Source organism: Trichogramma pretiosum, unplaced genomic scaffold (genome assembly GCF_000599845.2).
Source record: "Trichogramma pretiosum strain Unisexual culture from Peru unplaced genomic scaffold, Tpre_2.0 scaffold54, whole genome shotgun sequence".
Taxonomy (NCBI): Eukaryota; Metazoa; Arthropoda; class Insecta; order Hymenoptera; family Trichogrammatidae; genus Trichogramma; species Trichogramma pretiosum.
In genome coordinates this window covers 781,443-808,625 of record NW_019641628.1, presented here as the reverse complement: position 1 = coordinate 808,625, position 27,183 = coordinate 781,443, and the positions used below count along the sequence as shown (strand labels likewise).

At 38.9% G+C, this 27,183-nt stretch overlaps 1 protein-coding gene across 9 annotated transcripts in view; it reads left to right on the top strand.

The window, feature by feature from the left end:
• LOC106654324 (diacylglycerol kinase eta) overlaps positions 1 to 13,685 on the top strand; it is a 55,814-nt gene extending 42,129 nt beyond the window's left edge. Inside the window, exons 1-22 of one of the 9 annotated variants that reach the window (XM_023459108.1) lie at positions 2,746 to 3,572; positions 4,553 to 4,748; positions 4,817 to 4,953; positions 5,030 to 5,121; positions 5,195 to 5,328; positions 5,393 to 5,561; positions 5,630 to 5,732; positions 6,502 to 6,824; positions 7,059 to 7,439; positions 7,941 to 8,318; positions 8,385 to 8,761; positions 8,858 to 9,204; positions 9,269 to 9,401; positions 9,489 to 9,614; positions 9,723 to 9,956; positions 10,043 to 10,139; positions 10,217 to 10,486; positions 10,556 to 10,850; positions 10,956 to 11,267; positions 11,350 to 11,445; positions 11,524 to 11,652; positions 11,727 to 13,685. In XM_023459108.1, coding sequence (XP_023314876.1) covers positions 3,522 to 3,572; positions 4,553 to 4,748; positions 4,817 to 4,953; positions 5,030 to 5,121; positions 5,195 to 5,328; positions 5,393 to 5,561; positions 5,630 to 5,732; positions 6,502 to 6,824; positions 7,059 to 7,439; positions 7,941 to 8,318; positions 8,385 to 8,761; positions 8,858 to 9,204; positions 9,269 to 9,401; positions 9,489 to 9,614; positions 9,723 to 9,956; positions 10,043 to 10,139; positions 10,217 to 10,486; positions 10,556 to 10,850; positions 10,956 to 11,267; positions 11,350 to 11,445; positions 11,524 to 11,652; positions 11,727 to 12,017 — 4,671 coding nt within the window. In that variant the 5' untranslated portion in view covers positions 2,746 to 3,521 and the 3' untranslated portion in view covers positions 12,018 to 13,685. Of the gene's footprint in view, positions 1 to 2,744; positions 3,573 to 4,255; positions 4,336 to 4,552; positions 4,749 to 4,816; positions 4,954 to 5,029; positions 5,122 to 5,194; positions 5,329 to 5,392; positions 5,562 to 5,629; positions 5,733 to 6,501; positions 6,825 to 7,058; positions 7,440 to 7,940; positions 8,319 to 8,384; positions 8,762 to 8,857; positions 9,205 to 9,268; positions 9,615 to 9,722; positions 9,957 to 10,042; positions 10,140 to 10,216; positions 10,487 to 10,555; positions 10,851 to 10,955; positions 11,268 to 11,349; positions 11,446 to 11,523; positions 11,653 to 11,726 lie in introns of those variants that run through there. The other 8 variants (XM_023459106.1, XM_023459105.1, XM_023459104.1 and 5 more) reach the window with 8 other exon arrangements.
• Positions 13,686 to 27,183: the final 13,498 nt, after the last annotated feature.

Genomic DNA, 27,183 nt, shown 5'->3' with positions numbered 1-27,183 from the left:
CGACTGAGGTGGGAGGCGGATCGAAGGGTATGGGGCGCGTTAGCCCATATAACAGCTCGAGTGGAAAAAATAGATCGCGCGCAAGCTCGCACGAGATAATCCAGACGAGCCGATATAATATATGGGCTAGTATCGCGTCAATCGTCGACCCCTAACAAAAATGCATCGCAAACTTAAGCGATGCACTTTTAAAGAGTACATTCAAAAATTATGGCTTTAAAATTATCAGCTCGTAAAGTTCATCTGTCTTGGATTCGAGTAGCCTCAAAACCATAATTTTAAAATTAAGAATTTATTAATTAGGTGATAACTATAGAGAGCGGAGCTTTCAATCGACCGAGCTTTCTTTTGGTTTTCTTTTCTTCGTCGGCGCTGCGCCCCGAACGTGATTGCGAATGTCAGATGTTCGCTACAGATCGTTAGATTGGGATAACAATTACGAGAGAAGTCTCGTTTGGTAGAGTTGATTTTAAGGATCATGTGTCTGTGCGGTGATGTGAAATCACGAATCCTATATATGTGGCAGCGACAGCTTCTGAGACTCAGTTTAGTCCTGGAGCCAAAGAGGGGTCGGATCGGCCACGTGAAGAAGATGGATGAAAACATGTTATTCTTATGTATTTTTTCCCGCTGAATCCGAATATCATAGTTAAAAGTCGCTCAGACTGCCCAAAAATTTGTTATAAACAAATATATTGCAAAAGGAAGAAAATAAAAATTTTTCTAAATTTTAAACACATATTTGTGTTCTTTGAGCAATTTTAAGCAAAAAGTGTTTCTTGTAAAATTTTCGTAAAATGATTATTTACCGAGATATTGAGACTCAAAGAGGAAAAAATGCACATTTTTGGCCATTTTCAAATACCCATAACTTTTGAAATAACAACGTTAGATCGATTTTAGACCCGTCATTTGAAAGATAAAAACTTAATCTTTAAGGTGATACTAATTTCAAACATGATTTATCATACTGGACATGTTTTTTTGCACTACAAACATCGGCGTTGCCACGTTCTGATGGCAATGCACATGTCAGTAGCACGCGTAACGCGTACGCGATTCCACGCTCTGACACGCCGATGTTTGTAGTGCAAAAAAACATGTCCAGTATGATAAATCATGTTTGAAATTAGTATCACCTTAAAGATTAAGTTTTTATCTTTTAAATGACGGGTCTAAAATCGATCTAACGTTGTTATTTCAAAAGTTATAGGTATTTGAAAATGGCCAAAAATGTGCATTTTTTCCTCTTTGAGTCTCAATATCTCGGTAAATAATCATTTTACGAAAATTTTACAAGAAACACTTTTTGCTTAAAATTGCTCAAAGAACACAAATATGTGTTTAAAGTTTAGAAAAATTTAAATTTTCTTCATTTTGCAATATATTTGTTTATAACAAATTTTTGGGCAGTCTGAGCGACTTTTAACTATGATATTCGGATTCAGCGGGAAAAAATACATAAGAATAACATGTTTTCATCCATCTTCTTCACGTGGCCGATCCGACCCCTCTTTGGCTCCAGGACTAGTTCTGAGTTCTGAGTCAGTAGGGGTGATCTCGTTCGTGCCTATGTGAGATATCTCACTCTATCTGTAAAAGTTGCTTTTGATCGCTGCCTTCTGTATATAGTAATAAATAAATTATCGAAAGATCAATCGATGAAAGAAGCAGGAGCAACAAACCCTTTGCTAGTCTCGTTGACAGTCAGAACAGTACGATCACTGATACTTTCGTTACACTGATCTTAACTTAACTTAAATATTTTCAGCCATAGTTTGTTTATGCTTGACGAGCTTTCGGCAAGCTCGCCACCTAGCGCTTAGTTCATAAACTACTTCTCGCGTACATCGAATGTTGTTGTCCCGGTATCGCCGATATCGTAACAAGATATATGAGCCAATTCCTCTTGAAGCCAAAATTCAGGCAGTTTTCCTTAGCGGAAGAAAGTACGACAGTACCAGTACTTTTATGTGAAAAAACGAGATCGGCAAAAAATAATAATAAATAATAAATAACGGAAAGCACGTATCGCAATACGTCACTCGTCAGCAGAGCTGTGCGAGTGTCTGTCTCTAGACGCAACAACGCGTCATATACTCAAACCCGCGCGTTACATTATCACGCGATAAACTCCTCATTTCTGTGGTGCAGCGAATACATCCAGTCAAGGGAGTCGCCGATCGCGCGGTATAACACTTTATACTACGTATCGCCGCGTCAGCCGTTCGATTCCTGCACTGCAAGCACACTCGCACATGAGATGTAATAATACGCATGTGCCGACTACGAAGTTCACGTTGGCATACACACGCACACACATACGTGTCAACTATAAATGCTATATACGAAGTAAACGCCACTGTACTGTGCTAGATGTAGCCCCAAGAGCTTTGCAAGCACGCGAGGCGCGTACCTAACTACATCATATACTGCTCATGTGTATGCACACATGCGCGGCGACGGCGGCGGCGGCGCCACAGGACGAGCCGAGCCGCAGACACGCGAGAAGTTCAACTGCTATATATATGCGTTATCGTCTCTTCTCCTTCTCATCCTCATCCTCCCCTCGGCGTATCCGTGTCACCCCCCGACTCTATATATACCTATGTATTATGTAGTATATATAATACACGTTGCCTCGCAGTCCAGTCGTCGCGCGCAGGGCAGGTCGCAGCCCGTGTCTCGGGTCGTATCGTCTGCTCCGACGCATAAATACATAGACTGCAGCAGTAGTAGGCAACAACAACTATCGTATACCCGCACAGTTTCGATCCATATTCCGATACACGCGTATACGAAGTATGTACGTCGTGCGAGGAATCTCATCGCAGCCATCAGTGTCGTGAACGCGACGTCGCGCTACGATTCGCGTTACATGGATAAGTCGAACTGTCATCGTCGTGGTCGACGTTGTGGAGTCCCGCCCGCTGCTGCTGCCACTGTTGCTCCTTGCAAGCTGCCGTCGACGCCGCCGCCGACGCCTAGCACAGATAGTAGTACATGATAGTGCAGTGTACACAACGTATCGGTCGAAAATGGGGCATCAGGCGGCTGAGCTCGTACCTACTACCCCGGAACGACGACGACGACGACGGCTGACCTGCTGCTGCTGCTGCAGCTTATCGTGTGCGTGCGTAGCATAATAGCTGACTCGCGGCCGTATTGTTAGCTATATAGCCCTTGTTACAAAGCGACATAATGGCATAATCTCTCCCTATCTCTCTGGCGTAGCGAAACTTTTCCACGATACAGATATGTATGTATAAAGCTCCGGGTTTCGCTCGGACGAGGCTCAGTTTCGACATCATGCCAACTCGCGCACGTGTGAAACTTTAATTGTTTTCGAGCAAAGTTACGAGCGAGTGATAATATTATACTGCCCACGCTTGGTGTTGCACCTGCATACACACTACTATAGTCGTTTGTATCTTGGGGGCCCCCCGGTTCGCGCGAACGATCTTCATTACGATACGTCGAAAAAGTACACTTATGACGCCAGTCAAAAAGTTCAAGTTCAAATGCCACCCAAGCGACAGCAACAGCAACAGAGAAATCGCAGTCGATTCAAGGTGATAACCTCATTATAATTTATTGTTATTTTCAGACTCGCTCGCTCGCTCTCGGGATATAATTAATCATTCTAAGGTCTATCGATTCTACGAGGTTCGCATAAGCGCATTCGAGTAACTGCACACACATGTGATTTCGGAGAGAGAGCTTGATTGACGGGCGAGGGCCGAGCTATATTGTATACCGCGCGATCGGCGGCGCGGACAATATTTTGTCTACTGCTCGCACCGCGCACGCGACACTGTGTATGTGAGAGCTTATTGACGCTCGATCTCCCGCTATAATTCGATTTTTTTCGTCAATTTCATGCGCCCAAATCGATCTGGCCCCGAGAACTCGCTGACTTATCTTCGGATCGACGCTCCGATGCGAACGTTCTTATTTTCATTTTGCGATTCAATCGTGCGAAATTATTCATTGTCTCGTTGCAGTGAGTCAGTAGTAGCGCGCGAGCTGTCAGCTGCTGCTCGACTGCCCCCGCATACAGTCGCACGTATAACCTTAAAAATAACATCGATGTTGCACTCCGCGGCCGCGACACACTGCGTTGTTGTTTGTGTACACAACACGAATGACTTATACATCCGTTCGACGATATGTCAATGTGCGCCGAAATTTGCTTTTCTTACCGTTTGAACGATCATCCGAGAGCCGATGATAATTACTGGCACGATGTGGAGTTGATTTTTGAAAATTATGCGTGAACTTTTTTTTCAATTTGACGTCGATGAATGAAATATAATTCTGCTGAAGTTTTGTCAGGTTTATTATTGTTGACTTTTTTTTATTGAAATCCCTATTTCAGTGAATTGCTAGTTGATTCTTAATGGATACATTCAATTCTATTTAAAAATTGTTTTGTTTTTTAGAATTTTTGAAAACAATATGCAATTAATATTTTTAATACTGATGTTTATTTTATCTTAATATGCTATAATGTTTCATTTTAAATTAAAATATTATTATTTGTTTGTTCAAGGTGATAACTCCTTTGCGATCACTGGTTCTCTGTGGTGAAAGCGATCAAGAAATGGAAGAGTGGCTAAAAAATGTGACGGAAAGTAGGCCAGCAGTGGACACTGGAACTGCAGAGATACTCAGTGGTCATCATCAGTGGTACGCAACTAGTCATGCTCGACCAACTTATTGCAATGTTTGCAGAGATGCTCTTTATGGTAAAAATGTGATTTATAGTTTAGTTGCACGATGAGTAACACAATAACAATAGAAAATATTTTTTCAGGAGTCACTTCTCATGGACTAAGCTGTGAAATTTGTAAATATAAAGTACACAAAAGGTGTAGCCCAAAAGCAATAAACAATTGCAAATGGACCACATTAGCTTCTATTGGAAAAGATATCATTGAAAATCATGATGGAGTGAGTGATTTTAAGGACAATTTGTTTTAAAATAATTCACAGAAGTAACTTATTCAATAAATCTTATTAATTGCAGACCCTTACCATGCCACATCAGTGGATGGAAGGGAATCTACCAGTAGCTGCTAAATGTGCAATATGTGACAAGACTTGTGGTTCTGTGTTAAGGTAAGCAAATTTTTCTACTATTCATTGCATTTTGCAAACAAATAATCATTGTGTTTATTATAAATCCAATAAGTAGGTTACAAGACTGGAGATGTTTATGGTGTAAAGTCACTGTACATACAGCATGTAGACCATCGATAAGCGTAGGATGTTCTTTAGGCCCAGCTAAATTAAGTGTTGTACCTCCAACAGCTTTACACAGTATAGGTACTTTATCATGAAGTTGATTGGAAACAATTATGACAATTCTTCATTTATTTTTTAATTGCAGGTAGTGACGAAGCGTGGGAAGCTGTAAGACCTGTAGGATGTAGTCCACTTTTAGTATTTGTTAATAGTAAATCAGGTGACAATCAAGGAATTAAGTTTCTTAGACGATTTAAGCAATTGTTGAATCCAGCTCAAGTATTCGATCTCATAAAAGGAGGACCTGGTCCAGGGTAAGAACTAATTTCATCAACAATTGTATCATATTTTACCCATTACTTAAACAAGTTTTCTCTCACAGTCTCAGACTTTTTCGTCACTTCGATCCTTTCCGCATATTAGTTTGCAGTGGAGATGGATCAGTCGGTTGGGTGCTGTCGGAGATCGATCGATTGGGGATGCACGTAAGTCATTAAGCCATATGATTTCGAGCTTTGTTTTTGTGATAGCAAAACTATAGTACGAGTTGCACCACGATTCGATACGAATAATAGCTCTTACACTCATCTAACGAACGAAATCAGTAAAATGAAGCAATGTTTGTTGCATGCTCTTGTGTCATGTCTTCTCTATTTTGCAGCAGGTAGAAAACAATTTTATCATACATATTTTTATTCGTTTACATCACTTTTTTCTCGGTGTTTATTGAAAATATCCCAATCAATTGAGTCGCGATAAGACTTTTTATTGTTCATTACTATTATCGTTGTTCTATTGTCTCACGCACGCTTCAAACCTCGTTTTAAAATTAATCAGATACTTTATCTTGCTTGAAGTCCAATCTGTTCGCACAGCCGAAAAGTTTTATTAGACATCTGTTTTCTCTCCGCTGAAAACTTGATTAAAATGGGCACGATCGATAATGGCCGAAGTTGTACGAAACCGATTGTAAATTTGCTTTTGGATTGTTCTCCTACGGCTCTTTATTTTCCTCCCAATCTGCCAGGTCATTAAAAAGTTAAATTGCTTCACCTATACATGTATGTTCATTACAACTAAACATGCTTTTATCCATGTTTTTTTTTTCACCTTCCTGCATGTCAGATCAATGTGTGTCAAACCTCACCCGCAGAAGCAAAAAGATATATATAAAAACGCAGCACACTCGGAGCAGCAAAAAAATTCGTGTGCGCACGTGAAAAATTAACGATCGCTTTTCGATGCTGCAATTAGAAGCAGTGCCAGGTGGGCGTGCTACCGCTTGGCACGGGCAACGACTTGGCGCGCGTCCTCGGCTGGGGCTCCTCGTGCGACGACGACACGAATCTGCCCCACCTGCTGGAGAAGTACGAGAAGGCCGGCACGAAGATGTTGGACCGCTGGAGCATCATGACGTTCGAGCGCAGCATCAGTCTGCCCTGCCACAAGATCTTGGCCGAGCAGGCGGACTCGGTGATCAGCCAGACGATGGCCCAGGAGTACGAGATCAGCGTGATGACGCACATCACCAACATACTCACCTCGGAGCAGGAGAGCGTGGTCGTGGGCAGCGCCAAGTGAGTACACGTTATAATACCTGAATCGATTTCTCTCTTTGATGCGCTTTGTGCAAAGTTTCCGGACCGGGATCCAATCGATACTTGCCGCCGAGTTGTTGTTGTTACAAGCTCGTAACTTTCAAAGCTCCGAGACTTATTATTGGCTTCGCGATGTTTCGCAATCGGATTTGTTTGCCTCGAAAATAGGGCCAAATTACCCAACTGTGTCTTTTCTCTCTCTCTCGCGCGCAGAGTGCTGTACGACACCATCAAGGACTTCGCCGTGAAGGTGACCGAGGTGAGCTCGAGCCAGGCCGATCATCATCGGCTCGGCGACAAGTGCGACGCGGCCCAGCAGAAGCTCGACTCGCTGCTGCAGATACTGCAGAGCCTGCAGAAGGAGGAGAGCTTCGGCTCGGAGCTCGATCAGGCGCCCACGACGGACGACACGACGACGACGATCGAGACGACGACCAACGCCGACACCATCAGGTCGGACATGCCCTCGCTCGACGACGAGGACAACAACAAGGAGAAGGGACAGCTCGAGAAGCCCGAGAAAAACTTGACCAATCTCAATCTCAAGATGCTGAAGAAGAAGCGATTCCAGGAGAATCAGACAGTCATATCGAGGTGAGTTTTATTAGTTTTCATTCGTCTTTTTCTTTTCGCATTTTCGGTTTTGTTCTTGATTCGTACGGGAAGTTGCTATACCCAAAAAGTTGTTGACGACACTCCCGTCGAATTCAAGTCGCAGTTAGAAAAGTTACTCGAGCCGTATACTCGATCTCCAAAGAAAAATCATTGAAATTTCAAAACGCCATGTAAATCGAAAAGAATAGGCATGAAAAACTACGTAGAAAGTTTTTGTTTACTATAGGACAAACATCATTTGTTCTCGAGTATGAGAATCATAAAAGGTTTTCTCACCTGCATTGTATTATATTCGAACGCCGGTAGTAAATTTTTCAACGCTGTCAAAAAATTATAAATAATGAAAAAAAATCCATCCAACGAATCTTGCGATCGGCACTCAAGCACACGACCGTATTATGTCACAAAAAATTGTCATCTCTCCATCATAATAATTAACGCCCGCCGCATGGTAAGCATTATCAAACTGTTATGCCGCAGAGCCAACAGCCTGAAACGCGCCATACGTCAACTGGTCGAGCACACGGAGCTCGCGCTGGACGAGCAGAGCCACCATCATCCGGAGAATCCGCGGCTGCTCGTCACGACTGAGGAGGACACGGAGCACCTGAAAAAACGTTACCTGGACATACCGGAGGTGCGTTCGGATTACAACCTGGCGGACAGTCTGAGCGTGACGCCGACGCCGAGCAGCGGCGAGGCCTCGGCCTGCTCGTCACCCACGCCCAATCTCGTCTCGCTCAGTCCGATGCCCGACATCAGGCGCGACTCGCAAGGCGTCGAGGACTTTCTGTCGCTGCCCGCGCCCGCCGAGTACGCCGACAGCCGCAGGGCCAGCTCCACCATGGTCCAAGAGAAGTAAGCAACCTCGTACGATTTTTGAATTATAGAACAAAACTGAATTCGTGATTGCGTTTCGCGCAGCAGCAACAGCAACAACAGCAGCATGTTCAGCTTCGACTCGAGCGGCGTTCAGTCGGCCGTCGAGAAGCTCGCCCAGCAGCAACAGCAGCAGCAGCAGCAACAAACGCCGGCGAGCGCGACCAGTCCGACGAGCCTGGACAACACGAGCTCGCCCTCGGACGACACGACCATACAGGACGCGATGATGTCGCCCGACAGCGACTCGCCGATGCTGAACGACTCGAGCCCGCCCGAGTCCAAGTCGGCGAGCGACGACGACAACAATAAACATCAGCATCAGCAGCAGAATCAGCTGCGGCAGCAACAGCAGCAGCAGCAGCGACAGCATCGCATCGTCACGCCCAAGAGCAGCTGCACCAACAGCGAGAGCGAAATCGGTTGGTCACTACTCACCCTCTCCGTCGACCACGCGTCGTCCCCCCGAAAGCCTTCGGGCCCAAATCAAATGAATGATCCTGTCTTACGCTCGACAGGTCGGCCCGGCACCACAGACAGCGACATCTTGGACTCGACCGCCAAGCCGTCCGAGAGCTCGGAGCACATCTGCCACATCGACTCGCCCGAGAACTCGGACCTGGCCAACTCCGAGAGCATCGTGGACGATCTGAGCTCGCTCAATCAGGATCTTGTCAGCACGATGAACAGCGAGAGGTACGACTCGGTGAGGGAGTGCCTCGGTAACGAGCAGATGGACTTCAACAATCGGGGCCAGCACCATCAGCAGCAGCCCGCGAGGCGCGTCACTCTGGCGCGATTCGTCGACGGCAGCGACATTGGCAAGGGCTCGATCAAGAGGCCCAACGACAGGGTCGACAAAGAGGTAAGAGATTTATATATTGCATATTGGAGATGGATACCATTTCTCCCGCGTTGTGTCGTTGCAGCAGGTCATTTTCAAGTGCGTGTCGAGCAAAGCCGCCGCCGACAGGCGGCCGTCTTACGTCGCGCCCGGCGACGACGACAACAACGACTTCGACTACCACAAGCTCGCCGACCAGGAAGAAGAGGACGAAAGAGGTGATTTACTCAATGCACCAGTCTGCAGGTTCACTGTTAATTCAAGCCCAGACCCGTCTAACGATATTTCGCCTAATTTTCCACCAGCTATCAGTGTCGTTGTCGATCCGCCTAGCCCATCCGCGTCGGTCAAGAGCAAGTTCGAGCCGGATCTTGGCATACTCAATCATCTGTTTCCGCACCGAGGCCCCGACTCCGGTAGCATGGAGAGACGTTAGTTTTTGCACAATTTTTTTCTCTTACTGCTATTTATATGAATGAACCGAATTCCGATCGGTGCTTTTTGCAACAACGTAGACTGATCGAAATTTTTCCTTGCAGTGAGCGTCGAGCTGCCCGAGGGTACGGGCTGCTCGCCTCAGGCCACACGACGCATCAGCTGCGGCAGCCTGATGAAGGCACCGCCGGAGCTCGCGTCGTTGGCCGCCTCGGCGTCCGGCAGATTCGGCTCGAGCTTGAGCATACGTCACGAGAGGGCCAAATCCATCGATAAGACGGACGAGGTCAAGAAGCTTCCGATCATCAATCCCCTCGTCAGATTGCCCATGTGGCCGAGTAAGTGATTCGTTTTTTATTCAAGGCAACGATGACAGAGCTATTGCTCGAATCGTTTTTTTTTTACATTCGTCAAACTTTCTCAGATGTGACGAATGGATTCATAAGCCAGGCTCTGTTGGCCAATGCCGATGCACTGTGCGCCGCTGTCTCGCCTCTCATGGATCCGGATGAAACTTTGATGTAAGATCGAAAAATCAATGCTCATACGATGTAACGAGCCAATGCATCATTGTGTTTTTTTACATTTTTGTGATCAGGGAGGGCTATTTCGAGCGATGCGTCATGAACAATTACTTTGGCATCGGCATAGATGCCAAAATCAGCCTGGACTTTCATCACAAGCGAGAAGAGCATCCGGAAAAATGCCGATCGCGAGCCAAAAATTACATGTGGTACGGCGTGCTGGGCTCGAAGCAGTGGCTGCAGAAGACCTACAAAAATCTCGATCAAAGGGTGCAGCTGGAGTGCGACGGACAACGAATACCCTTGCCGTCGCTTCAAGGCATCGTAGTGCTCAACATACCTAGGTAGGCTGCTCGCATGGACTCGTTCGTTTGAACTCTTGCTCACCGTTTCCTATTTGTTTTTTTAAACAGCTTCATGGGTGGAACGAATTTCTGGGGCGGCTCGAAAGAGGGCGACATATTTCTGGCGCCGTCGTTCGACGATCGAATCCTCGAAGTCGTGGCTGTGTTCGGCTCCGTGCAGATGGCTGCCTCGAGACTGATCAATCTGCAGCATCATCGCATCGCCCAGTGCCAATCCATACAGATCAACATTCTCGGCGACGAGGGGGTGCCCATTCAGGTGGACGGCGAAGCCTGGATTCAGCCGCCAGGCATCATCAGGATCATTCATAAGAACCGCATGCAAATGCTCTACAGAAACAGAGTGAGTTCATTGAATCAGATCACCATCTTTATCAAATGGCTCGACGTCGATAATTCGTTCTATCGTTACCTGCTTATGTGTGTGTGTGTGTGTGTATGTGCGCAGGCCTTGGAAACGTCATTGCGAGCGTGGGAGGAGAAGCAACGCTCGGTGGCCGCTGTCACACAATCGACTTCGAATCTGTCGACGTCGTCGCGCTCGAACAGCTCGGTGCAATTCGACGGTCGTCAAATGTCCCTTTCGGACGAGGAGATGCAAGTGCTGCTTGGTTTCATCGAAGTAGTCACCACATTGGTCAAGTGGGTCAAGCTCCTCATTATATCTCATCCCAGCATCGAAGCTGATCTGTATCAAGTAGCGGCACGAACAGCCGTGGCCTTGGAAAAAGTTCATCCGGATGGAAAGATATTGCAAGGGGTGGGTTTTACTTTTTATAAATTCAAATTTCATTGAAAAAAAACTCTATGACTATCTAGGAAATTTTATACTTTAATTAAAGGCAACCTTGAGGCCCGTCGTCACGGAAGTAGTATCGAGCGCTCGGCAACTATACGAAGAGGCGTGTGAACTTCTTCGAGACAAAGGGCACAATTTGGTAATTTTTACTTTGAATATTTTACCGGTTGACCGAGAAAGGTGTCTATATGTATTTTCTTTCAAATTTTCTTCACAGAGACTGAGAGAAGACTTGGAAAGTAAATTATCCATGTCGCTCGCGACGATGGAACAAGAGCTGCGTAAATGTGTGTTTGATGAGCGAAGTTCAGGGTTCGTCTATTTGCAAAATGTTCCAGAAGAACAGGTATTGTATTATTACTAAAAAAGATTAATTTTTAATGTTTTTGGTTGCAATTTAACGAATTTTTTTTATTAAAGTCTGATAAAAAGAATCGACATCGGGGTTTATTCTGGCTGAAGTTCCGGCGAACAAGTGGTCGCGCCGCAGCAGACCCTTGCCGAGACCAGGTCACTCACTGGGGAACTCAAGAAGTCTGCTCTTGGCTGGAAAATTTACAACTCGGCGAGTACGCCGAAAACTTCATATCGCACGATATAAGGGGTAAAGAACTTTTGACGCTAGCTAGAAGAGACTTGAAAGAATTGGGTATCACGAAGGTCGGCCACGTCAAGAGGATACTGCAGAGCATCAGCGATTTGAACAATTGAGCCCAAAGAGCACGGATGACGGATCATTTTGCTGAGATATTTCAAACTTAAATTAACGACGACGATGCGCAAGCTGCCTCGCGAATCATCGACTATTGCGTTACGCGCGTCTCTGCATATACAAGGCTGTGAAAATGATTAAAGAGAAAAAGTGGACGTGCTCTTTTTAGAAGTGAAAGAGCCCCCGACAATGAGCGTTTCAGAATATGGCCAATGATTCGTCATTCCCGTAAGAAAACTAGTTTGTAATTTAAGAGTATGTAAGCAATAAGGATATGCACACGATACGTTAATAATTGTGAAAAATAATCGAAACCCCCTTTCGACTTTTTATTAACGAACGATCTCTAAGATTCTTGCGTCAAGGGCACGCTTTTATTTTCTATTGCTGAATTTCACGTTAGAAACTGGTATTGCGCACTCCGTGCGAGAGATCAACCGTCTTCCATGTGGTAAGTCAGAATAAACGATGAATTTTCATACGAATACTTGAAAACTTGATTCTCGATACTCGTTACCTTAACACTCGTTACTAATGTCATTTGTAAAGCACAGAAAGTATGAAAGTTGATATGAAAAAAAAAACATGGATAATCAACGAATGAAAAAAGTATCATGACTCTTGACAATGAATAATTATAATAGATAGATAGAGGGTTGTCGAGATGAAAAATTGAAGCTCGAAAGCCAGCTTTTAATGAAGTTATTAAATTATAAAACCTAGCTCGTAAGTTTCTAATTACAGTTGTCGTCTCGTCTCCTTTTCAAATTGATTAATGATCTTGTCTACGCTGCTGCAGCGTCGTAAACGACAAAAAAAGGCGCGGGTACGATTGAATCCTCGAGATTAGCTGGTTGTATAGAATTTTAGAGAATTTAGTCTTTTTTACAAACCTTCCTAGTATTATGCATATGATATGTGCATACGTGTTGAATGCTCTATTTTTAATCTTCTCCGGTAACTCCGTATTCTCGCGTATAGGAAATGTAAATTATAAATTTAAATATTTCGCGAAATAATGAATCGTTAAGCGACTGACCTCTCTCAATATGTGAACGGGACTCGTAAAGCATAGAACAGAGAATTAGTGAGTCGAAAAATCGATGCGAGACGAATAAAAATTCGACGAGCAATCGAACGATGGTGCAATAATTATCAGTATTTTTTCCAAATGTATGGAGCCTCGAGGTATCGATATCCGTATTAATAGTCATACAAAGTTACTCTATTATTTAGCGCATACTCAGCTATTAAGTATGTCAATAGTTTGATGTTTGATCTGTTGATATATACAAGTATATTAATGTTGAAATGTATTGTTTGTCTGTAGAACGTTAAACGTAGCAACTGTTGTACTTACTTTGCACAAATCTCGCGCATTTTCAATTCTACGTTTATTGCCTGTAAACATGTTGAAATTTTCGATCAAGGAGATGTTTCAATTATGCGACGTCAATACTGGTGCGCTAATGGACTCTTTTATAGACTAACAAATTATTTTTCGACACTCTTTTATAACGAATGAACTTATCGATTAGTAAGTTTGTAAATGTACAAATGATGAGAAAATTGTGCAAATTTTTGTGGAAAATTTGAATCTTTGATTTATCAAATATTTTTGTACGCTACTAATAATTATTGCAGAATATTGTTGGCTATTTATCAAACTATCGTCGTTTATTCTTTAAATTAACTGGATACTCAAAACTTTTTCACACTCTTTATTATATCTCACGAGTATAACGATCTCAAATACTTAAGGGCATAAGTCAAAATGTATCTTTTTCCGTGAATCCAATTATGTCGCGAGCACAGTGGTGGTATCACATTCAGAGATTAAAGGAAACGGGTTGTTTCACTTAAAAGCGCTTTTATTGCTTAAATGCACGAATTGTTTTATCGCGTGCACAAAAGACAAAAAAGTGCCTAGAGAAGGTGACGACGACCAAGGAGCGAAAAAAAAATAAACAATAAGCGATACTTGCTGCGAAAAACTATTATACGCTAAACTCGTAATAAGCTCGACTGCGCTCGACGTGCCTGACGTACAAAGAAAAACTAAAAAAGAGAAAAAAACTTATCTCGCTCGCCGTGCGTGCGATGCGAAATGAAAATAAATTGCACCCACTGTACAAAATATTCGAACTTGTTGTTTACGCACACACGTCGATGAATTACCAAAATCACGCAACACTTTATAAACCCAATCAATCGTAATAATATGATCGTTCGTCAAATCGCCTTCTTCGTCGGTATCCATTTTTTCAATCCTGTTACTATCTATTTAAGAGCCTCTTGTTGTTCAAGTACAAACTTATCCAATATTATTAACAAGTTGAGTTGACTTGGCACGAGCACAAGATTAAACGATTTGAGAAAAGAAAATTTCTTAGACGCTCAGTTGAAAACAAGTTTACTTGCATTCTATTAATAGAGAAATAATAGTGCAATGCACATGCAATTATTAGTCCCTACCGACCTTAGCTACTTTTATATAGGGTGCACATTGATTGTCTCTCAATAAAAAAAAAGAACAACCAATTTTATCTACAGCTTGATATACCCATTTGTGATACTATTAAAAACGTTTCGCACGTCTATTTCCTCAAGTGATTCGTTTACGAACAATATACGCAATGAACCTCCTGTTAATGTCATTGTTACGACTCGTAAGTAAAACTTGTAATTTTCTTATACCCCAAGGAACCAATGAATAATATTTTAAGAATACCTCTTGCTTCTATTTTGATGGAAAAATAATTCGTCGTTCATCCCTTCGCAAGCGATCGGTTGAAAATACTTAAAATATCCATTTTTGATAAGAACGAGACGAGAATTAATTGAATTCATGAATTTACGGTTTTCAGCGGATCATTTTTTCGCAGAAGACTGTCTAGAAAAAATGAGAGGTGTGCTCAGTTTATATAAATAAAAAAAAAGAAAAAGAAACGAGGTCTTCGGACGGATAACTTTTGCCTTTCTCTATATTATTGTGTACAACATTTCTATTTAGCACGATAATGATAATAAATTATCGCACAGACTTTCTTTCGTGAGATTATGAGAAATTTGTGTACTTAATTACATGTGATATAATTTAAAATTTCCCAAAGAGATTGAAAATGTTTGTAATTAACATTACTATTGGACGAAAAATATCAAACTGAATGAACCAATCCATAAAATGTAAAAAGTTTTACTCATTTTTTATTGCATTATATATTATTGAAAAACTGTATTTTATTGTAATACAAATCAACTTTCGTATCCCCTTTGTTCATAAACTTGATGTAAGAGTAGTCCTTCGACTATGCGAACTTGGTTACAAAAAAACAATAAAAGCGTATAGTTTTTTTATGTTAAATATATCAAAGTCTTGAAAGCATTTGAATGCATTTAATAATTGCCGATGACACACTTATGAAAATTTATATAAAACATACTGTGATAAATGAACATTAAAATGTATTATAACATTTTGTTTCGAAAATAAAATTTTTTTCAAGTTGAAAAAGTTCCAAAATCTATTTGAAATCGTTTGTCGATTGGTTTAAAAAGTAAAATTTTCTTACCTATAATAAATCAATAGATGATATCGAAAGAGTATAAAGCAACGAAATCTAACTAAGAATCTACATAGAACTTTGTTGAAAATTTAGAATTCGGTTCGACAGTAAATAGTACTTATTTCTTCTTCCGGTGTTAAAGATATTGTAAACTAAAATTAATACAGCAGTCCCTCGTTATACGCAGTTTATCCCTGATCCCGCAAATCGACAAACACTACGAGGTTTTCTTATGCACGGACAAGTCCACCCTTAAGCGCGATTCTTCAACGCGATCTCTCCAAAAATTACAAAAATTCCATGAATTTTCAAAGCTCCTGTTAAAAGTAGAAAAGTTATGACTTTAGATAAAAAGTGAACATTTTAAATTCGCTTTTTCAGAACTAAATTTTGGCGTGTAACAAAGGATTGCTGTATTTGCGGTATTAGTGTATAGTGATACTGAATTGTTATCATAAATTTCTCGTCATTGTACTGTCTGTTTTTTAGCATATAATCTAAAGGAAGAAATCCATAAGTCATAATTGTTTGACATTTTTAAATTTTCAACTTATCAGTATGTGAATATTTCACGATGATGTTATACCTTACAAATAAAATTTCAATTTTTCAACATATCTATGCTTTGTAATTTTATTTAAAAATCATCCTATATATATTGACACGCCTTGGTGTGGGCTTGCAGCGGATAGGGGTGGCAAGTTTTCGAATGATTATTAAATTTTTTTTTATTATTTATGATATAACGTATACCGATCTTTTGACTCGAATTTTACTAGTATTAAAAAGTCAGCATTTAAAACTGATTCAAATTTTAGAAAGCAAAGTATAAACAGATAAATCCGTAAATTCTTTGTAAACAATATGATCATTAACTATTTTAACATTGTCAGCTCTCGGATACTGATCGTATTTATAATAAAAACAAATTAGTTCTAAGTTGTCTTTCTCGATAGAACAAATCATAAATATACCAAAATAAAAATTTTACTCATTCAATTTTTGTGACACCAAATAGAAGGATTGATCCTTAAATTTAAACACCAAAATGGGTAAAAGTGATAAAAAATCCAAAAAAGTTGACGCAAATGATAATTTAAGTGAAACTAACATTGTAGTTTCAGACGACAAAAAATACGTTTGTGATATATGTAAGGAGACATTTACACTAGAATTAAGCATGATAACACACCGAGACACAAATCACCACGATCAAAAAGATTACTCATGTGACAAGTGTGAGAAGAAATTTAAGTTCCGAAGTCATTTGAGCAGACACCAAATATTAGAACATAAAAGTCGTAAAGATTTTCCATGCGACCAATGCGAGAAAAAATTTGTGAAACCATCGAGTTTATTTACGCACCAAAAATTAGTACACAAAGATCGCGAAAATTTCACGTGCAACGAATGCGAGAAAAAATTTGAAAATAAGTCAACTTTCCTCAAGCACAAAAAAATATTCCACGAAGTTTTTAAAGATTACTTGTGTGAAAGGTGTGCCAAAAGATTCGGAAATAAACATAGTTTGCTCGCACACATTAGGAGAGTTCATGAGGGTCGCAAAGATTTCGCATGTGACAATCGCGGAGAAAAATTTATTAAAAAATCGCATTTGCCTCACCTGGAGACAGTGAACAAAGATCAGAAAGATTTGGCCATCAGAGTCCGCAAAGATTATTTATGTGACATTTGTGGACTGACTTTTGGAAATAAATCGAGTTGGCTCTTGCACAAAAAGACAGTACACGGACATCACAAAGATTACACATGCGACGAGTGCGAAAAAAATTTTCGATTCCAATCAACTTTGCTCTTACACCAAAAGACGGTCCATGAGGGTCGGAGAGATTTTGAATGCAACAAGTGCGGGAAGAAATATGGACAAAAATCAAATTTGCGTGCGCACTTAAAGATGGTGCACGAAAATCGCAAAGACTATGCATGCGACAATTGCGAGAAGAAATTTAGAGAAAAATCGAAATGGATTAGGCACCAAAAAATAGTCCATGAAGGTCATAAAGATTATACTTGTGACAAGTGCGAGAAAAAATTTGGAGAAAAATCGAAGTGGATTAGACACCAAAAGATAATTCATGAAGGTGGTAAAGATTTTGCATGCGACAATTGTGAGAGGAAATTTGGAAGTAGAGGAGCTTTGTACAAGCACCAAAGGGCAATTCATGAAGATCGCAAAGATTATTCATGTGATAAGTGTGAGAAGGTATTTACACAAAAACCGAGTTTGCTCTACCATGAAAAGGTAGTTCATGAAGGTCGGAAAGATTACTTATGCGACAAGTGCGAGAAGAAGTTCGGAAAAAAGTCAGACGTGATCAGACACCAAAATGCAGTTCACGATGATCGCAAAATTTTTGCATGTGACAAGTGCGAGAGGAGATATGGAGTTCAAAGCAATTTGAGAAGACATGAAAAAATAGCTCATCAAGATTTCACATGTGACAGTTGTGGGCAAAAATTTGGATACAAATCGAGTTTAATTTTGCACCTCAAGACAATACACGAAGGTCACAAAGATTTTACATGCGACAAGTGTACGAAAAAATTTAGAGATAAATCAGGTTTGTTTTCCCACCAGAAAACAGTTCATGAAGGTCGCAAGGATTACGCATGCGACGAATGCGAAACGAAATTTGGGAAAAAATCACATTTGCTTGTCCATGAAAGAACAGTTCATGAAGGTAACAAAGATTACGAATGCAATAACTGCGAAAAGAAATTTGGACAAAAGTCATGTTTATTCAAGCATATAAAAACTGTACACGAAGGTCGTAAAGATTTTGCATGTAACAAGTGCGATAAGAAATTTGGACTAAAATCCAATTTGTCAAGGCACCAAGTAACAGTACATGAAGGTCGTCAAGATTTTGCATGCGACAAGTGCGACAAGAAATTTGGGGATAAAAACTATTTGAAAAGACATCAAAAGACAGTCCACGAAGGCCAGAAAGATTTCCCTTGTGTCAAGTGTGAGATGGAATTCGGTCACAAATCGCATTTGTTTAGGCACCAAATCATGGTACACAATGATCATTAAGATCTTGTGTACCTCCAACGAATTTGAGTTGACACCGAAAAACAGCCTATAAAATTCACAGAAACTACTTCGACAATACTCTAAGTTTTTTCAGATTATGTAAGAGATGAATACCTTTTTCCCTTGATTTTCCATAATCCAGTATTTATGAATAATTTACAGCTCTATTAATTTCTTTATCTCATTCGAGTCATATGCTTGAAATAGTAATTCAGAAAATAGCACATTTCTAATTAGTGAATTATTGAAATGTGCTGATTTTTTTTCTTGACAATTGTAAATATAAATCAATACTTATAATTCTGAAATTTGAATAACAATTGTGTCAATATAGTTATTTAATATTTAAATTTTGGGATATCAACCGTCATTATTCACTGTCGATTACACTCATGCCTGTGTAACGTCTATGTGGCGTTGTGTAATTCTGTCTCTCTCGCGCGCGTTGTGCGTGTTAGTGCGAGTTACTCGGTCAAACGACAACGCACGTAGTATGACTCATGCTTCGTATACACGTAGGGCTACAGACTGCATGAGTGATCATGCTTTTTTTTTCCACATGAATATCGAGATCGAACAAGTACCCATTGACATCACACATTCCCCACAATTTCAAACCATATCTATCTGGTTTTAAAGGTAAGTACTGCCTCAAACTAGTTCGACCAAAAAATCGCACCATCATCTCATCCACAGAAAGTGCCGTTGAAAAAAATTTAAACTGTTGAATATTTTTTCGAAATATATTGATAATCTCACGCACTTTCCAAGCTTTATCGACACTAGTTTGGAATCGACTCTTTGGAAATGATTAGAATTGTTTTTCAATTTATCATTAAATATAATATAGAAAAATATTTTTTCTGTAATTGTGTAACATCTTTTTAAATTATAGTCATTCATTTTGATTTTTGCAAAATTGAATTTTTTTCGTTTTTTTTTTAATCAATAAAAATTCAATCTGAACTTCAAAAGTTGGCTTTGCCACCCTTCAGTTAAGTATAATGATAAATATTAAACTACTCTTCTTCGTATATCATCTCATCTTCATCAAGTGAATCATTTATTTCTTCATCGTCGTACACTTCCTCCAGACACAACGGTTTTTTTAGTTTGATATTCTGGGCTTCATTTTTTTTATATTCTTTTATTTGAACACTAATCTCGTCACTAAGAACAGAATTGACCTCGCCTAATACTACTAGAAGGTCCTCGTTTTCTTTCAAAAAGGAAGGCTTTATGTTTGTTAAAAACCTTTGTAACAATCTGAAAATTGTCAATAAGTTATTAATTTCATTATTTTGAGAATAGTGCAATTATTAATTAAAGAGTTATAAAATTTTGATAAAATACATTTTTAAAAATATTCTGTCACATTTCGTGATTCGCAAGTTGGAATTTCTTATTATTATAAGATTAATTAATTTACGTTAAATAAACAATATCGATGTTAATGAAAAGCCGCAGAATCCAACATCTAAAAGATGTTATTTTCTAACTGTGCGATAACTTATATTTTATTCCGAATGCAACGCGACTCGCGCAATGAAAAAGTCAATTAAAAAAGATATCACAATTACTCACTCTTTATTACTTTAATCTTCTTCGGGGTAAATGGTTTTCTTGGAGAATCTTTATTAGTGACTTTAGTACATTTTTGTGTACCTGAGACACAGCGATTAGCCAATCGTTCACACCCGTACATGTTACGGGCCAAGTTTTTAATAAACAGAGATCGGGTTTTAGCTTTTTTTAATACAATTTCCCAATTGTGGAGAGGGATTGAAATACTTCGTCCCAAATGGACCATTTTCATATTACAATGCTAAAAAAGAAGGATAATGTAAGCAATATGGAATGAAAACTATTTTTATTTGTATTTGTAAAAAATAAAAATATTTATCAAAACTTTTCCATTTCTGATGATCTCCTTTGTCCATATAGCACCATCTTTTCTAAGCTGATTATGTGAGCCTTGCAATTGCAATGTGTTTCTTGAATGTGAAGGATCTGAACTACCAATACCTTGAAAAGTCTGTTAACTTGAATGTGAAGGATCTGAACTACCAATACCTTGAAAAGTCTGTCATCTAAGTCTGTTAACAAAAAGAAATTAAAAAGTTATTTAAAGAAATTAGAGAATAATGATAACAATATTAGGTAATCAGTGAATATCAAAAATACCTACTTCCTCGTCATCCAAACACGACAAATCAGTAGAGGCTGCTCTTTTTCTGTTGACAGACTTTTTGGGCGTGTTTTTATTTCAGTAATTTTGTTACTCGGCTCTACTTCTTTATTTTTATATACTGTTCTAGTATGCTCATCTTCAAGGTTATATGAATTATTTGGTTTTAATTCATTAACATGCGAGTCATGTATTTCTTCATCATGTTCTGAAGACTCGGTGTCGTCATATAAATTGGAATTACTGCTCAATTTTTCATTATTTTTTATTTTTTGGATTATGTGCATTTACTTTAGTACTAGTTGTCTCTTCAGCCGAGTCTCCTTCAATTTCTGAAAGGTCACTATTTACAATTTCAGATTCAACAGAATTTTTTTGTAAAACAGAACTTGTCATTTTTTCCCTGATTGATTTTTTTTTTTTGATTTTGCATCTTCTGGCTCATTTGATGTAGAATTATTACTCTTAATTCTTATATTCTGCATTTTATCTTTAGAAATGCTAACATCAATTCTATTTGATTGATTGACATTGTGAGCTGAAGCGTTAGCTTGTAAAATAGAGTTTTCCAACTTTCTTCTACATTCACTTTTAGCTTGGTTTGATTTCTATAAAATAGTTGTACTAACTTAGCAAATTATATATACTACATTGATTATATGCTATTTGATAAAAATATTATACCTGCTGTAATTGCTTTTCAGTCGCTGAACTGTCTAGTCCAGAACCACACGAGTTTCTAGATGTAGAAATAGATATGCCAGTCAACGACTCATTGGCATCAGACAAGTTTAATTCTTTCACTGGAATTCTCTTATTAGTACCTTGTAGAGTTTTGAGCGTTTTGATTGCTGGACAAAATGAAAAGCATAATTATGTTAACTCGTTGGTATAAATAGTAACTTTTAAAACAATTTACACTTGACACATTTTAAAAAAATAAAGAAAAATTCGACTGACTGCTATTGCCTCGTGGTTTGGTGGTGGTGCTGCCTGAACGTGCAAGCATATAGTAAATTTACGCAAATATAAGTCGATCGAGGTAAAATTTTAAATGTTTAATTTGTATAAAACCTAGCTGGGACAAGCTGGCGTTCATCTCGCAAAAGAATCCAAGGTCCAAAAGAAAACAAAACAATCAGAATTAACTTAAAATAAAAATGAAATTGTGTTTTGCTTATGAGTCAGAAAATAATTAATAATGATCCAGTTTTCATGCTTTGTGAATGATACAAAAATAGCAGGCGTCGCAGAACAAAAATTTGGTTGATAAATTTGTAAATTAGATTTAATTCCCAATTTAAGTTCTATATGTTCGGCGTGTGTAAGTCGCAGCGGTCACGCGTGACAAAACCTCGATTTAAACATTTATGTGTGACAAATTATTCATACGGTTAAAATTTTAAATAAAACAAATCGCAGGGTACGTAATTTTTAAAATTGGCTTAACACGATAAAATATTCATGCGTAACACCTTCACATGTGATATAGTAAAACATATATAACATAAAAACAAACTTATAAAAACACACTCTCCTCATATACTTCGTATTCGGTGAAATATAACGATTTCAGAAAATAATTTTCAACTAACGTTCATTTCATCACGAAAAGCTAATAATGCCAGCAGAAGTTTGTATCGATACTAACGGCGATAAAAATCTTTTATTTTTAGCCAAAACTCTATGGGAAACAAATTTTACCTGGACAACGAGAATTATGAAGATTACTTTTTTATACCCTTTTCAAAAAAAGAGCATACAAATAATTGGAAATGTTTTTCTTACTTTATATTTATTGACCTTATTTACTGTCACAGTAAGTGATCATTGAAGGATTTCGTTGATTTATGATAAGTTAAAACAATTATCATTATTTAAGATGTTGAAAATCGACGGAATCTCACGAAAAAATCAAATATTTAGCTCAAACATGGTTGAATGTATATTTCAACTAACATGTAACTTTGTAATGATTTTTAGTTACTTGTGCATGGTACTATGCAAAAAAAAAGTAAGTGTCATGTTTGTTTATAAAGCAAACAGATTGTGCTTTATTAAAAATAACGCAATTTAATTTTTAATTATAAAAAGATTTATGCTTGTGTATTACTGATGGTGCAAATGTGGAATTTTAATCCTCAAGACGCTCAAGAGATCGTGTTTAAAACGGTGAAAAAAGGATACTACATTACCAATTTTCTGTCGGGTAAACATCAAGATTTGTAACTTTGTGTTTAGAATTGATTTATCAATTTGGAAATTTTTTAGTGTCCATAGTTATTTTATGCATTAGCTTTGGAGTGTCACCGATTATTCTTCCATCCATTTTAAACTGGTTACTTCCAGGCAATCAGACTTATGAAAAAACTCTACCGCTTCACACAGAACTATTTATCAACGAAGATAAATTTTTTTACCAAATTTTCACAGTCCAGCTCATCTCATTATTTATTTTTGGTTTATTGATATGCTCAATAAATGCTTTTCTATGTATTAGTGTAGCGTTCATTATTGGCGAAATTCGTCTATTGGAGTACGCGAAAGCTTGAAAAATTGATTTCGGTTAAATAAGGTTTTTATGATCATCATTTTTTACAGATACATTTTACATAAAATGGAATTGACGCAAAATATTAAAATTTTGATTGATGACAACAAAGAAAACATATGGATTTATGAACAGCTCCAATATTTTATTAATTCGCATCAAATGTGTATTGAGTAAGTACAGTTATTTGAAACGACTCTAATAAATTAATAAGTTATATTTTAGGTTTTTCAATATCACTCGTGGTATGAGCGATATTTTAATATTTGTTATATTATTTGGAGCAAGTAGTACTATTATCTTGACATCTACCTCGGTATGTTTTTAGTCAGTTTTTAGATTTGAGTTATTGTACTATAAGAATAGAATCTAAAATACAGAACGTATTGTTTCTAGATGGTAATCTTAATGGAAACAGATTTAGCAGGGGCAGCCAAAATGTTATTTGCGTTCTGTGTTGTTATGTGTATTATAATTTTTGCCTGTTTTCCAAGTCAAATGTTGAAGAATGCAAGTGAAGTTCTGTCTTATACTTGGTAACTTTTACACATAACTAACGGCCATAAAATTTAAATTGAGCAAATAATTTTCAATTTTAAGCTTTGAAATGAATCTTCAAAGTTATCCTGTTCAAGTTCGGAAAATGCTACTATTCATAATGGCAAGGACTATGAAACCTTTCGTTTTATCTGCTGGGCCAACAATTGAATTGAATTTAGAAACTTGCAACACCGTGAGACTTTCTTTCTTTGTTCCAGCACGGACTTTCTTGTAACGATTTTAATTCAAATAATTGTTTCTAGGTCATCAAATCTTCTTTGTCATATACAGCAGCCTTCAGATCTTTTTACAGTTCATTCTAACTTTTTTCCACGCTAAAATTGTCTGATACCCACATTCGAAGTTCTATGAAATTAAAACATTCTCACACCAAACTAAAATAATTGTTTCAATGTTATTGAAGAAAAATGCAACTTTCATTAAAAATGCATATCAGTGCATAAGTGGTGACAATGCAAATCGGCCCACCCGTTCACGAGAAGCCGTTGACACGAAAAGTTGACAAAAAATGCGAAGCTGCAGGTAGAACGACTTCGCCATGCTCAGCATAATTATTGTCTCGCATCTTACACCTTCGAGGGACCCGTACTTCGCTGTGTTTCCCCGTTTTCTCGTCATTACAGATTTAAAGTGAAACTGGTGTACATAGGTTGCGCTACTTATATATCTCTTACGGTTACGAGCACGCGTTTCTCCCTCTGTAATATAATATAGTTTTAGATCGAGGCGTATGTATAGCGTCAGTATAACACATAACGACGCCGAGGTGATAGACTACCATTACATTTTCACGAAAAAAATAAAACATTTGAAACTTCCGACACCTGTTTATTAGACTGTACATGTTTATCGTAAATAAAAATCTGGAGTCAGTACACGTTACGATGCGGCAGTGTTAATAATAAATAGTAAAATTTTTACGTCAAGTTAACAAAGTTTAAACAATCGTTACGAAAGCGCAAAACCTTGCTTAATTATACGTTTGATTCAGAAAATTAAAAAAGTATTGAATATCCATATTAATTAGAAACTTAATGGGCCTGAGTTAAAACAATGTTTCATTGAAACAAAATATTGAACTAAATAAATTAAATTTAGAGTAGTTTCACTTACGACATCCATAGACAGATAATTTAAGGGCTAACAGGGGGCTTAATTATTTTTCATTTTTCAGTTACAGTACTAGACTGTAAAAGTGAAAAAAAATTTTTTTTTCAAGAAAACACATGATAACTCTTTTCAATACCCTATTTGAAAGTATTTTGTGCCGTTAGATATTTAGAAACAGTTAAGTACATCAATAGAAAGTGGGTTGACACACAACACAAGCTTTAAACACATCTAAGCTACCTGTCGTAGAAATCCAAGAGCGAGCATTAATCTAATAAAGACTATGTGGTTTCATTTTGTTCAATAGCCAATTGGTCATGGTCGCAACCAAAAGCTAGCCATAAGATGAAACCACACAGTCTTTATTAGATTGATGCTCGCTCTTGGATTTCTACGACAGGTAGCTTAGATGTGTTTAAAGCTTGTGTTGTGTGTCAACACAATTTCTATTGATGTACTTAACTGTTTCTAAATATTTAACTGCACAAAATATTTTCAAATAGGGTATCGAAAAGAGTTATCATGTGTTTTCTTGAAAAAAAATTTTTTTTTCACTTTTACAGCCTAGTACTGTAACTGAAAAATGAAAAATAATTAAGCCCCCTGTAAGCTCTTAATAATTTAGATATACTCGAATTTCTTAAAAGATATTCTTTTCAATTCAATTTTGAAAAAACAGGGCCTTGACAATGAATTTTATTTGATTTAAAATTTCCAAATCAATTTTAATATGTGGCCGATTTTCTCCGCGAAGTCAAACGAACAAAAAATTTTTTTTCAGCAAATATGAAAAACTTGTTCTTGGTGACAGATTTGTCCCAAAAAATTTTTAGTAAAATTGGGGCCTTTTATGACACTTTTTCAGAAGCTCAAAATTGGCCACTTTAGAATTTTTCTGAAATTCATTAAAAATCGCGCGCCAAGCGATAACTAGTTTTCTAAATATCATGATTACAAAGCCCGTGGGATATTTTGAATCAATCAGGACCGACGCTCAAATGCGTTGATATTCAAATCGAAACCGCTTTCACGGAATTGAATCACAGTCAAAAATGCCTAAGAAAATGTTTTTCGAGAAATTTTTTTCCGATAATGGGAAAAAGGCGTTTCCGATAAAGAATAAAAATGTCATGTCGAGGTAACTTTTTGACAGAAGGTAGTTCCCATCGGTCGATTGAAAAAACCGAAAGAAATCGAAAGCTATACGAGCAATAAAGATAAGTGATCCCTTTCTCCGCCTACATCCGGCGCCCATGCGCATTACAAACGTTTGCGTGAGCATCGTGTTTAATATAGCTTCGACGCGAGTTGCGAGTTGGGACTTGTTCAGTTCAACGACAGCAGTCGTAGCTCGCGCACACGAATTTTTATACATCGTGCCTCTAGTAAGTGTTAACAGTCAATACGATAAAACAAAAATAGTTTCGATCCTCGCGAAAATCGGCAACAGTGATTCTCGCGATATAATTGAAAATTACTCGATTTTTCAAGTGACTAGTATAAGTGCGAGAACGAGTGCATAACAGACATGTCGTCCAACGACGATTCCGACGACTATGTCAGCAGCGGAGACGAAGGCGAAGTCCCGAGTTTGGAAGAATTGAAACGCCTGCGAGATAGTAGCGATTGGGAGAAACAGATCGAGCACCAGACAATCGAATGTTTCGACGAGCTCAGAAAATTATTGAGGCGCGGAAGATGGAAGGGCCAGCAACTCCCGAATCTCCGAGACATCTTCACGACCCGACAAATCGAGCGGCTTCTCACGGAAGATTTTCATTACGGCGAAAACTACGGGCACTCGAAACTCGCCAGATTCGTGATCGCGACCGGCTACAGGGACCGACCGGAGCTCGATAAAGACGGCAAGCCAGTGCTGCAGTCGCGGCGCACGCCGGTGCACGCGTCGTTCAGCTGGTTTCACGAGAACGAAGACTGGGACCGGCGCGAGTCCCGCCAGCTGTTCAAGCTTTACGACCGCGACGACGCGACGTACGTGGACGAGCGGGGCCTGACGCATCTGCACGTGGCCAGCAGGTACGGCTTCGTGGACATCGTGGAGAGGCTGCTCGAGGCCGGCCACGATCCCAATTGCCAGACGGCCACGGCTGAGTCGCGCGACTCGCCCGCG